The sequence below is a fragment of the Herpailurus yagouaroundi genome, unplaced genomic scaffold, assembly GCF_014898765.1.
Source record: "Herpailurus yagouaroundi ecotype Mexico unplaced genomic scaffold, PumYag 140, whole genome shotgun sequence".
Taxonomy (NCBI): Eukaryota; Metazoa; Chordata; class Mammalia; order Carnivora; family Felidae; genus Herpailurus; species Herpailurus yagouaroundi.
Window position 1 is genome coordinate 39,552,621 of NW_024412395.1, and position 13,632 is coordinate 39,566,252.

The 13,632-nt window shown below is 35.0% G+C and overlaps 1 protein-coding gene across 3 annotated transcripts in view; it reads right to left on the reverse strand.

Annotated features, from left to right (window-relative positions):
- Window positions 1–239: 239 nt before the first annotated feature.
- ACVR1C (activin A receptor type 1C) overlaps window positions 240–13,632 on the reverse strand; it is a 76,880-nt gene continuing 63,487 nt past the window's right edge. For all 3 annotated transcript variants that reach the window (XM_040475135.1, XM_040475134.1, XM_040475133.1), the window contains 5 exons: window positions 12,356–12,523; window positions 10,833–10,989; window positions 8,938–9,062; window positions 5,922–6,052; window positions 240–556 (listed from right to left, as the gene is read on the reverse strand). In XM_040475135.1, the coding sequence (XP_040331069.1) occupies window positions 431–556; window positions 5,922–6,052; window positions 8,938–9,062; window positions 10,833–10,989; window positions 12,356–12,523 (707 nt within the window). In that variant the 3' untranslated portion in view covers window positions 240–430. The remainder of the gene's footprint in view (window positions 557–5,921; window positions 6,053–8,937; window positions 9,063–10,832; window positions 10,990–12,355; window positions 12,524–13,632) is intronic.

The window sequence follows — 13,632 nt, forward strand, 5'->3', positions numbered from 1 at the left end:
TGCTGAGATATAATGTGCTCTAGTTCACATTTTTAATGAAACTGTTTTCGTCTCAGGAAAAAAAAATGCTTTTACATTTCTTTTTCTTCATTCATGTGCTCTTGATTCAAGTAAAATAAAACCTTAATGGCTTATATTATTTTTATATAGCTTATTTTATGTTTTTGTCATATCTTACTAAATAAAAAAGATGAATCGATGTGTTGCTTTTCAAAATAAAATTAAAGACAACACAGAGATGGGATGAAGTCAACTCCTGCCCATGCTTGACTTTAGAGTTATTTTTCATGCTGCCTTTGGGCTCTTAAATACTGTCCTGCATTATCTTTGAGGTAGAACAACAACAAAAAAAGGCAACAACATTCACATAAAGAGGGAAAATGAGAAAAGAAAAGCTGTGAGAGACTTCTTTTTAACACAATTATCATCATTAGGCTTTGCAGTCTTCTTTCACACAAAGTTGAGAAATAGTCTTCTTAATACGAAGGGCGGTCAGGCGGGCTGCCCCATTGGCATACCAACACTCACGCATTATTCTCCCCATGACTCGGAGTGCCTTTAAAAGAGAAAAATATCAATCATGGTAGCCCATCACATAAACACAGTACAAGAGAAGTATAACCACAAACCCAGGAACTGATGCTAAGGTCTGAAGAAAATCGTAAACTTAATATGAAAAGATAAGGACCCAACCTCCTTAAAAATCCAGTCAAAACACACACATTAACATTAGAGAAACTAACTTTTCATTGAAAGTGCAATCCATTGATTTCTGGGAATATGGAAAAGTGGCCAGTTTTTAAAACCTGAGAAAGGCCATGAAAGCCAAAAAAGGGATATGGGATGAGTAGCAAATTCCCCATAGATTGGTCTGAATGGTAGGTACATATGTGTATACTTTTTTCTAAATTCATCAAGCTGTATATTAAGATTTGTGCATTTTAGCGTATGTGGATTATGCCATCTTAAAATAATGATCTAAGTATAAATATCAAAAATTCTGAGTTAAAAAATAAAACCTGTAAAGTGAACTGGTAAATAAATAAATACTCAGAAAGGAAAATAATGAGAAAAGATGAATCCAGAGAGATGCAAGAAATCACTGAATCAAGTGGCCACTCTGGCGACATCTGCTGATCTCATAGTCTAGACTTTCAGAATCGACGAACAACATGTGAAAGTTAGGAAACACAGCCCGAAGTACACAGAAGGTGTCAAGTCAAGATGTTTGCCAAGTCCTGAATATAAGGATGAATCAGTCTGACAAGGAATTTTGTAAATTATCTAAATTTATTTAGATTATCTAATAATTTTGTAAATTATCTAAATTTTGTAAGTTACCTAAATCTTGACTCTTGGTAAGGAAAAAAAATCAAGCTCAGGCCTTAAAATGTTAAGCATTTTAAGCAACAAGCCTAAGATCATGACAAAAATTCAAGCACAAGAGTGAAGAAAGTACCATAAACAAGGATCAAGTGAAACAACAAGCAGTAAAATCAGACCCATCAAAACATTAGATGCTAGAATTAAATGATATAAAATATGAAATAAATATATGAAAAATAAATTTTTAAAAAGCAAAGAGAAAATTCAAAATATAAGTTAAAAAGATCATTTTTTAAAAAAGAAAAAGTACCAATAAAACATTGTGACATAACTCTTCAAAGAAAACCAAAGCAAAAATAAAATATTGGGACTACAACAAAGTTAAAAGCTTCTTCACAGAGAAGGAAATCATCAACAAAATGAAAGGGCAACCTACAGAATGAGAGAAGATATTCACAAATTATATATCTGGTAAGGACTTAATATCCAACATATATAATTTATATATACTACTCAACACACACAAAATACAAATAATCTGATTAAAAAGTGGGCAAGGGACCTGAATATACATTTGTCCACAGAAGATACACAGATGGCCTACAGACACATGAAAAGATGTTCAACATCACTACGCATCAGGGAAGTACAAATCAAAACCACAATGAGATATCACCTCATACCTGTCAGAATGGCTAGAATCAAAGAGGTAAGAATAACAAGTGTTCATGAGGATGTGGAGGAAAAGAAACCCTTGTGCACTACTGGTGGAATACAAACTGGTGCAGCCACTGTGGAAAGCAGTATGGAGGTTCCTTAAAAACATGAAAATGTAAATAGTGTACGATCCAGTAATTCCACTATTGGGTATTTACCCACCACCCCCCTTCACAAAAACAGCAATGCTAATTTAAGAAGATACATGCACTTCTATGTTTATTGCTGCATTATTTAGAATAGCCAATATACAGAAGTAGCCAAGTGTCCATTGATAGATTAATGGATAAATTAAATGTATCTATATTTACATCTATATATATATATATATATAAATAGAAATGTATCTTCTCTATCTACCTATCTATATAAATATATATATAAATCTATGGTGGAATATTACTTGGTCATGAAAAAGGACGAGATCTTGCCATCTGCAACAACATGGATGGACCTAGAAGGTATAATGCTAAGTAAAATAAATCAGACACAGAAAGACAAATATCACATGATTTCACTTGTATGTGGAACCTAAAAGACAAGTGAAGAAATCAATGAACAAAAAGCAGAATCAGACCCATATAAACAGAGAATAAATTGATGGCTATGAGTAGGGAGGCAGTGGGAGGAATGGACAAAATAGATGAAGGGGAGTGGGAGGTACAGGCTTTCAGTTATGAAATGTATAAGTCACAGGGATGAAAGATATAGCATAGAGAATATAATTAATGGTGGTGTAATAGCATCATATGCTGACAGATGGTAACTACTACACTTGTGGTGAGCACAGCATGATATATTGGGTTGTTGATGTTGTATACCTAAAACTAATATAATGTGTCTCAACTATACTTCAGTAAAAAAACAAACAAAAAACCTAATAAACTCACTACCTTTTTCTGACTGAAAAAAAAAAAAACTTCTTGACCTGAAAGATGAATAATTTTAATACTATTTAATATTATCATTAATATTTTTTATTAATATTTTTTATTAAAAGAAACTAAATGGATGAGATAAATGGCAGGTTAGACACATTTGAGGGCCAAATTAATGAACTGGAAGATAAATATGAGATGCTACATAAAGATACAAATATGGAAAACAGTAGAGAATAGAAGACACACAAAAAACTGAAAGGTCTAACATGCATCCAATGAGTTCTCTAAAAACGGGCAAGAGAGACAATGAGAGGAGGAGCTATCTGAAGAGATAATGGTGCAGAATTTTCCAGAACTGAAGAACATCACAAATCCTTGGAATTAGAAAGTCCAAAAATTACAAGAAAGATTAATCAAGGGACATCTATACCAAATACATCATAGAGAAACTGCAGAATACTAGAGACAGAGAAGTTCTTAAGGTAGTCTGAAAGAAAAGATAAAGGAACTAAAAAAAAAAAAACCAAAACAAAACTCAGTTGACTTCTCAAAAGTGATAATGAAAGCCAGAAGACAGTGAAATAACAACTTTATTTAGAGAAAATAACTATGAACCTAACTTTGTTTATGATAAAGAACAAAATAAATTTTCAGATACCCAAACACTGAAAGAACTTACAACCACTAGGTCTTCCTAAAAAACCAATTTACATAAAATACATTTAAAGAATGCACATCAGGAAATCAGAAAATGATCTTAGAAGGAAGCTCTGAGAGGCAAAAAGTAACGTTGAATAAAGAAAATGATAAACATGTTAAGTCTCCACACACAATAATGGTATAAAATCACATGAGTATCTCATGAGATTAATACAAAATAAGAAAACTAAATACTGGACACAAATGGACAAAAATCGCTTATATCAGCAATGTACAAAATTGTTTGCATAAAAACTATGTTAGATCTTTTCTAGGAATGCATGGTTGGTTTAACAGTGGAAAATCTACAAATGCAATTTATCACATTTAGAGACAAAGAAGAAAGGCCATATCATCACCTCATACAGAGGAAGAAAGTTTTTATCAAAACAAAGTCAGCTTTTATTTAACCTGATTAAAGTTATGAGAAACAAAACCTACAGCAAGTATCATACTCAAAGGGGAAATACATAAACTTTAAGGAGTAAAACAAAGATATCCAGTATCAATACTTTCAGGCAACATTATATTGAAGTCCTAGAAACTGCAATAAGAAAGAAAAGGCTTGAGGATTGGTGCTAGAACTCTCATTATTTGGAGACATGATCATCTATGTGGACACCCCAAAAGAATCTACATTTTTATACTCTAAGAAATTTTTCCACAACACATGTTGTTTAAAAATATTAAAATCACACATAAGACAAAGAGCAGAAAAAGAAATTTTACTCTAGCAATATAATGAACTACTGCACAGATATGAAAATGAACAGATTATGCTATACACATCTGTAAGGGAAAGTGAAAAGAAATTAAGAAGAGTATCTATAGTAAGTTTCAATAATATGTTTCATAATTACACAAAAGTAAACAATACATTTTTAGTGTATGTGTGTATGTATGTGTGTGTGTGTATATATATACATATACATATATATATGAAATACATATATATAACATATATATTTTTTCTCCTACAAAAAAGCAAGGCAATAATAAATCATCATAACAGTAATCTCTCAGAGGGGCAAGGAATCTTTGAATGTTCTATGTTTTAAACTCGGTAGTGAATTCACTGCTTCTCATTTTATTATTATACTTATACTTTACATATATGTTATATACTCTTCCATATACATGAAATTATTAATTTTAGAAAAAAAACGCACTTAATTTCAGTTTGGTTGTAAATGTCTCAAATTCTTCTTCTAAAATAATTAGTGGATAAGATACCTATACGAAATAGAAATATCAAGACATAAATCTTCCCTTAAGTGGAAAAAGAATTGAATAAAGCATGAAAGAGGGGGGAAATGAGGAAAAAACCTACTGTATAAAATAACCCTTAGGATAAAGCCAAACTAAAAATGTCACTTTCAAAAGACCTCACATATTACAATTAAATATGGTAGAATATATAAGGGGGCTGGGAGAGATTAAAGCATTAAAACAGTTCTGGAATTAGTTAGGTGGTCTGTAGTCTTTGCCTCATCTTCCCTTCTTTCTCCGTGTGCAAACTAGAAAAGTCTCTTCCCTCACATAGGGCCAAAGTAGCACTGCAACGACCATTTATTGTGTGTATATTCCATGGTGGTCACTGTCTGTGCCGTTGGGCATGAGGAGATAACAAAGGTCTTGGCCGTGAGGAGGCTTTTCTGATGAAAGGAAATAAGCTCAAACTTCAGCAAGTTAGGGGTGAGAAATAATTTAGTGACTCTAGGGATGATTGAAATTGTAATACTCTGTCTGGCATGGACATAGACTACCAAACATGTCTGTGTCCTTACAGTTACCAGCCTCTTTGCAGTCAGATGGGACTGTGTGACTGACTCTGGTCTATGAACCATGAGTGGAAATGATGTGACTCACCTGAAGCCAGAGCATCAGAGAGCCACGTGTGACCGTCCAGCTCCTCTCTTTGCCTGACCTAGACACTTGGAAACTATGCGTTGAGACAGCAGCATCCCAAGATCAAAGTTACCTGCATTACTGAATCAGCACAGGGAGCACAGCTGCCTGACCTGTTGGGGACTTTACACAGCAAGAAATCAAGTCTTGTTGTGTCAAGTCATTGGGATACCAGGGCCTGTTACTGCCACTTGACTTAGCATTCTGTATATATATAGCTAAAAGAACTAAAATCCTTCTGAGGACTGATGCAAGGACATACACTTACATACGTGGAAAGAATTGGATGCCTAGATTAAGACAGAAGAACTATGTAGTCTCCAAAAACCTTCCCTGGTAACTTACCTCAGAATTACAATAGGTAAAACATATATAAGAACACAGCCTTACTTCACAGCTTTGCCACTGGTTGGGGATATTTGGTCGAAACTTCTGGTCACAAACAACCTTCCGCATTTCCTCTACTGATGGATCTGAAGGCACCATGTCATAATAAGGCAACTGGTACTCCTCAACAATTCCTATAAGAAATTTGCATGATAAATTTCCTAGTGTGAATAATAAACAAAGATGCTTATTTCCAAAGACAACCAATTATGTCTTCTAGGTACAAGGGGCACCCTGGGAAACTGGAAAGTCAGGTTTAATAAAATTTTGTGTCACTATGAAACCAAAGATATAGGTATTAAGTGCTCAGCTGAATAATTATTATATAAGTTTATAAAATTTATATTATGAAAATGTATATAATTTTGATAATTACATATATCTTATATAAAACAAACATATCTATTTTATGAAGTATATAATTTTGACAATTACATATTATATATTATGTATGATTTTATAGAAATACATCACATTTACAGGATTTTAACAATGATATAAATGTAAATATATAAAATATTTTACATAATTATAAAGATTATGTAAATTCTGATTTATATAAAATACCATTGTGCAATTCAAAAGTAATGCCTAATTGAAAAACTTATAGCATGGCCTCATTGCTCTGGGAATGAAGTATGTTTCTCCATGAAATAACCTTTTCAAAACAGAATAGCTTACTCTTTTTGAAAATTGATGGGCAATCTTTTAAACGCTGTGTTTCTTACATTTGGATTATAGAAGTACCATACCTGAGAATGTGCCAAAGAAGCAGCAAAGGTACTAAATAAGGACAGTTCAACATGAAGGTTCATATTAAAAGAGTCTCAAATACAAAGACCTGATCTAAATGATCAGAATATTACTTGAAATTGAGAATTTCCTTATAAAATTGCTTTAACTATAGTACTTTTAATGTAAAATATTTAAGATGTGCCCTAACAAATTACTATTTCAATAGTTGAAGAAAATTTAAAGACAATGACCTAAAAGCACATCTAGACAATTAATTTTTTTTTAATTTTTTTTTCAACGTTTTTATTTATTTTTGGGACAGAGAGAGACAGAGCATGAACGGGGGAGGGGCAGAGAGAGAGGGAAACACGGAACTGGAAACAGGCTCCAGGCTCCGAGCCATCAGCCCAGAGCCTGACGCGGGGCTCGAACTCACGGACCGTGAGATCGTGACCTGGCTGAAGTCGGACGCTTAACCGACTGGGCCACCCAGGAGCCCCTAGACAATTATTAATATGAATTAAAAAAAATTGTTACAAACATGTTTGAGTCATGCTTTTTACCATACACTGTCCTAAGCCCTTTACATGTTTTAATTTTTTAAATTTTTTTATTTATTTTTTTAACGTTTATTTATTTTTGAGACAGAGAGAGACAGAGCATGAGCAGGGGAGGGGCAGAGAGAGAGGGAGACACAGAATCTGAAACAGGCTCCAGGCTCTGAGCGGTCAGCACAGAGCCTGACGCCGGGCTCAAACTCATGGACCGCGAGATCATGACCTGAGCTGAAGTCGGACGCTTAACCGACTGAGCCACCCAGGCGTTCCATTCTTTACATGTTTTAACTAATTATTTCTCAAATCCACAGACTAAAAGAGGAACCGTATTATCCCTACTCTGTAGAAGGAGGAAATTGAGGCACAAAGAGTCATAAATTTGGTAAAGGTCATAGAGCTAGTAAGTGGCAGATCTGGAACTCAATCCCAGGCTCCAAAATCCTACTGTAATTTTATTGCTTCTATAAATAGCTTCATCTTCCTGAATAGTGTACTATTTCATCTGTGAATAAAAGGGGGAAAATTATGTTTTCTCATTCAAGTATAATTTTAACCTTGGAAGCTTAAAAAATTTTTTTACTCATTTGAAAAAAATGAGATTAGCGTAATGCAAAATGACATCAATGCGAAATATAAAAACTGAAGTTGGTTTGATAATGACAGTTGTTTTATTGAATGTTTACTATAAGCATGCTCTATACTAATTAATTAATTAATTAATTAAATCAATTTGTTAGATCCTCAAAGCCCAAGGGGTCAGTTTTATGATTCATTTTACAGATGAGGAAAGTGAGACCAAGTAACTTCACTAAAGTCAGATATTCAGGAATTTGCTAAACCACAGCTTAGTTTTAAGTCTTTCTTCCTTGGAAGTGAAAACTCTAATCCATTTTCTAACAGTAGTTAACTTTTCTCTGCTGAGGCCACAACTCCCTCAGACTGCATTTGTAGGGTTTCATCCTTTCAAACTCTTCCTCTCATTATTAATCTCTGAACTGCTAGGAGCATTGAGTCAGGAAGTTAGTCTATGCTCACCTCTGCCCACCATCGCTTTCTCTCTTCCACATGCATTATCACAGAGGGAAAAAAAAAACAAAACAGGAAAAGTCTGAAAGCTAGAAGACTTCAGCTCTTATGGCTCTTGTTAAGTCATTTAACATCTTTGGGTTTAATTTCTGGTATAAAGTAGGGTATTAATTTCTGGTATAAAGCAGGTGCCTGGGTGGCTCAGTTGGTTAAGTGTCTGACTTCAGCTCAGGTCATGATCTCACAGTTCGTGGGTTCGAGCCCCGGGTCAGGCTCTGTGCTGACAGCTCAAAGCCTGGATCCTGTTTCAGATTCTGTGTCTCCCTCTCTCTCTGCCCTTCCCCTTCTCACGCTCTGTCTCTGTTTCAAAAATAAACACTAAGAAAAAAAAATGTTAAGTAGGGATACAGCTAACTGCATACAGACTGAAGAAAATTTTCAAGTGCTGTGCAAAATATCATTAAGAAAATCAGAATTATCAGGAGAAATGTCACTCCCACCTAAGCAGTAATCACAATATAAAATCAGCATTATACGTAGGATGCTCCACTTTTGCCAATGGAAAGCTATCCCTAAAAGGTAGTCTCTTAAATTTTAAAAAATGATTCAATATGGTGCTTAGAAAATAATACATACAAAATCATATCTTATATTCAAAGCATCAAGGAAAGACAGATACAAAATTATCCCCAACATCTTACCTCCAACTGAACACCTTCGGGCTATTTCCCAATAAACCAGACCAACAGAATAGATGTCAGCTCGTTTGAAGGACTCGAAGATATTCACATTCATAGTATCATCAAGCATTTCAGGAGCCATATACCTTGAAAAACATGCACATTTCAGATTCTGTGTATGACTTTACAGCAATCCAGTAAAATACAATCTTAATAAATCCTGTCACAAAATATAAATTAGAATAGCTTACATCATTTTTAAAAGTAGATCTAAGTCACTGTAATAAATTAAATTTAAATAATACAGTTATTGAATGAACCATAATTAAAAAGTTTTTAAATAAAACCAGAGGTCATCCTACTCAGTGTCAAAGCACAAGTGCCAGGAGCCAAATGACTTGCAAAAAACAAGCTAGAGGGAAATTCAGTAAACAAAGCACTCAAGAGGAAAGAGGGAACTCAACTCCCACCAACAAATGTTGCCATGTAAAGCTCCTTGAGGGCAAGAAGCATCTCTTATTCATGGTGGGCCCAGGACAATAATGCAGTGCTCAGCAGCATACCCTAAATACCTTCTAAGAATGAACAATTTTATTTTATACTGGTTTCAAAATATATATACACAATATACATTGGCTACAAGAAAATTACAACCTTGTTTGAATAAAACTAAACAAAAGATATCTACAGGCCACAGGACCTGACTGAGTCTAGCTGTCCGAGGGAGATTTTGATGATTTCCCAAAATATTAAGATCAGGGTGCAGTACTCTCCCAAACTCTTAAAAGCTTTAGATCCTCTTAAGGAATCCAGCATCCAAGGCTTCCCTGGGGGTCCCTAATGTGGAGACTGTCATATGGGCAAGCTGAAGTTTGCTTTTCAGAGGGAAAAGAAGAAAGGTCCCATAGGGCCGCCTGGTTTGAACAAACTGCCCTGACGTGTTCCTGGGGCCTCATTAAATTCTAGGGAACCAAGAGAAGAGCTCAGAGTGATGGGCTTGGAATCTCTAATCTGGCTTGGAGGCCAACTGAACCAGAAATTCCCTACTCGCAAGATCCTTTAACAACTCCAGGAAAATGTTTTGGTTGTTTCTGATTTCAAGGTCAAGAGCCCAGGAATTATATCAAAGGAGCATGAACCTGATGTTCAAATAAAAGGAAATGGAAGTATGCTGGCTACAGGCTGGCCAGAACAAGAAAACACCAGAAATCTCACTCCCAACGGGCCTATCGTAATGCATACGCAGTATGTTCTGTTTATCTCGTTCTTGTTCTGAACCTTCAGAGATTCTGTTCCCTGAACGTGGGAAATATGTCCAAACTCCTATTATTTTAATATACATCAGTTTGGGAGACTTAAGGATAAGTACAATTACAGGTAAATACAAAAACTGTTACACGTCCTTAAATACTAAGGGAGTACAATAGCACATGTATGTATTTATTTAGAGTCCCTCACTTACCTTGCTCAATATACTGATTCGACATCTCTTGTTTAGAACCTGAAAAAATAGATCTAGCCCTGAGTTTCAGTGCATTTATAAGTATAAAGGCTTTGGAGGAGCTATATACTAATGACATGTTTTTCCTCCTATCCCTAGGAAAATGTATTCTCAGAAAGTGGCACACGAAAAATAATGTATCACCATCTCTTCCACCATACCTATCTACTGGATGCCTTACCCAAATGACTACTGTCTATACAACTAAAATGCCACCTGTCCCTGCTTTATAAGCATTATGCCACTGACTTCTCAATGACCCACAGAAGACTTCTTGCTTTCTTGGGCCTAATGATTTTCCATTCAGACCACTCGCCACCAAAAACACCAAAACGCACACACACATCCATCCCATGACGTCACGTTTGGGAGGCAGTCACATGTCTCAGGGTGCTACCAAAGCTAGTCATCTTACCTTTTGGTTCCTACTTTAGGATTCTGAGGTATGTCAATAGTGTTCAGTACTGAATCATGCTTCACAGCCAACCCTAAGTCTGCTATGGCACACGTTTCACACTTTTTCACTAAGATATTCTTTGATTTTATATCTCGATGAGCAATCGCAGGTTTACCTATGAAGCATAAGAAAAAAAATACTCCTTTTTTTTTGTTGTTGTTACTAAAGATTGACTCTCTCCAAAGGGAATCACGTTGAAGACCTGGCTCAAATGTCACCTCCTAAGACAAGTCTTGCCTGACCACACATCCCACATCCCCAGTCATTCTCCACAGAGTACCTCGTTTTGCCTTCTTCAGAACCCTTATTACTGGCTATATTGTTCATTCCCATGTGTGTCTATCTGTCTTTCCCAATTAGACTGTAAGCTGCCTAAAGGCCTGTGTCTTATTCATCCGCGAGCCTCTGATGCTCAGAACACTTGTTGGCACTTGGTGGCCACTAATAAATTTTTGTTGAATGAACAGGGAAAGAATTGGCATCGCTACAACCATGTAAGAATATAGCAAATATTCTCTTACAAACATGTTTCAAACTTTTACTACCCTACACCAGCAGTTCTCAAATGTGACCCTAAAATCCCTGGGAGTCTTTGAGTCTCTTTTCTGAATACATATCTGTGTGATATTACCTTTTCTTCACACACTTCAACCAAAACAACATATCGGAACCAAGTGGATGAAGAACATGCATGAGAATCCAGACATTAAGTCAGACATTAAGGAGATTTGCAAAAATGTAAAACAAAACCATTATTTTCACTAGATATGGTTTTTGTATTACAAAAAAAGGATGCAATTTTTTTAAAAGATGTAAATTTTTGAAACGTATTTCACATTTAATCGGTTAATTAGCATTCAGTAAATTAATAAATATTTTTTACATTTCTCAATTTTCATTCATAATATAGTAAATGTTAACAGGTAGAACCCAAATACACAAACACTTTTGGGATCCTCAGTAGTTTTTAAGAGGTTAAGGGCCCATGAATCCAAATTAGAGAATTATTGCCCTGTCTGGACTAATGACTTTCTAGAGCCAATTCTCTATTAACTCAATAAATAGTAAGGACAGTGCATATTATTTGGCCTTTGAATACATGATATGTAAATATCTTTTCAAGATCACATTACCATCTCCCATTATTTTAGTTATCAAAGGTAAATATTTAAGCTATCAATATTCTCTGAATATAGAGCATTTGCCCCCCCCCCCCCCAGTAAGATCTCCCAGGTGTATGTGCTAAATGGCAAAGCCGGAGCCACCAGTATAAAAACATTATTATGGCTAATATACACAATGGTGAGTATATAGATGAGAGTTGCCTGCATCATGATAATACCCTCAGTTTTATAAAGCACCTTAGTGCTTCTTTACATTTGATAATTGGAATAAATTAAAATACAAGGAAGCACTAAAACACAATTTGGTGTTTCCATCCTCATATTGAAGCAGAGAGAACTTAGAAAGAAAACACGTACCTTGTGTACCAACAATCTCCATATGTAAGTGGGCCAGACCACTCGCTATGGAAAGTGCCAGTTTGATCATGCCAGCCACTGTTACTACATTTCTATTCAAATAGTCATATAAGGAGCCCAGTTCATGGTATTCAGAGACAAGCCAAAGTTGAGTCCAAGTTCCATTATCTAAATGGAAAAAAAAAAATCATTTTGTTGCATTAAAAATCACTGTATTATGTTAAGGAAGAAACCAAAGGCTTTTAGCAAATGTCAGTATTGAAAATAAATCTGTATTGTTAACAAAGGAAAGTTAATTACTTTAGTGATGATGCTGACAGTCCAAGTTAGTACAGTAAAATTTCTCACTGAATCCCTGAAGATGTTGATATAATAAAACCTGTTATACATACTGTAGCTATAGGAAGCTGTGAGAGTAATTATGATAAGTGAACAAGTCTTTCTTATTCTCTCTATACATTGATAACACCACATTATAGGAAAAACTACTGACAGATGCTCTTAGGCTCAGTGTTGTGCTATAAATCACTCTGAGCTTTTAAGAAAGATTTTTCCAATAAAAACCAGAAATGCAACAAATGTACACAAAGTATTATCACTATAATAAAAGCCCAAAAATTCTAAGAATGTTCATGTTGTTCACTTTTCAAAATATGAAGTTGATTTTCCCCAAATGCTTACATTAAGAGCCAGTTATGAAACATTTTCAAATAATTTACTTCATCTAACCAAAAGGTAATCCATCTTATGAAATATTTTTACCAGAACAGAAATTAGCTTAAAACTTCTGTAGGTATTAGAGTCCCTAGAGTTAGTTTTAGCTTTTGGAATGGAGTCTACAACAGCCCTGGGAAGCCCTGACCAGTTCTGATGCTCAGAGTAGGAAGCCATAATAAACATTTGCTCCGGACTTTTCCTATTAAATGCTTTATTTACAAAAGCTAACTCTTAATCCAAATATTTAATTTCCAAATCCGGGTAGCGATAAAATTTCCTAGGAATACAAAAATGAACATAACGTGATAAAGCTCAGTAATAAACTGACCATGAATAAAACTAATCCCTACTCCTACCCCTCTCTCTGCTCAACGCCAATGGCTACCTTTGTCCTCTCACATTAACGTCTTTGTCAGAGAGTTGACTAACCAATGGAACTGTAAGTACCACAAAAGATTTAGAAATGAGGATGAAAGCAATGTTAGAGGTCATTTGAAAGCATGCACAAAGCCACTGATTAGTAAGCCAGTGACAGGTAGACCAGTTAAACTGAAGAAGGA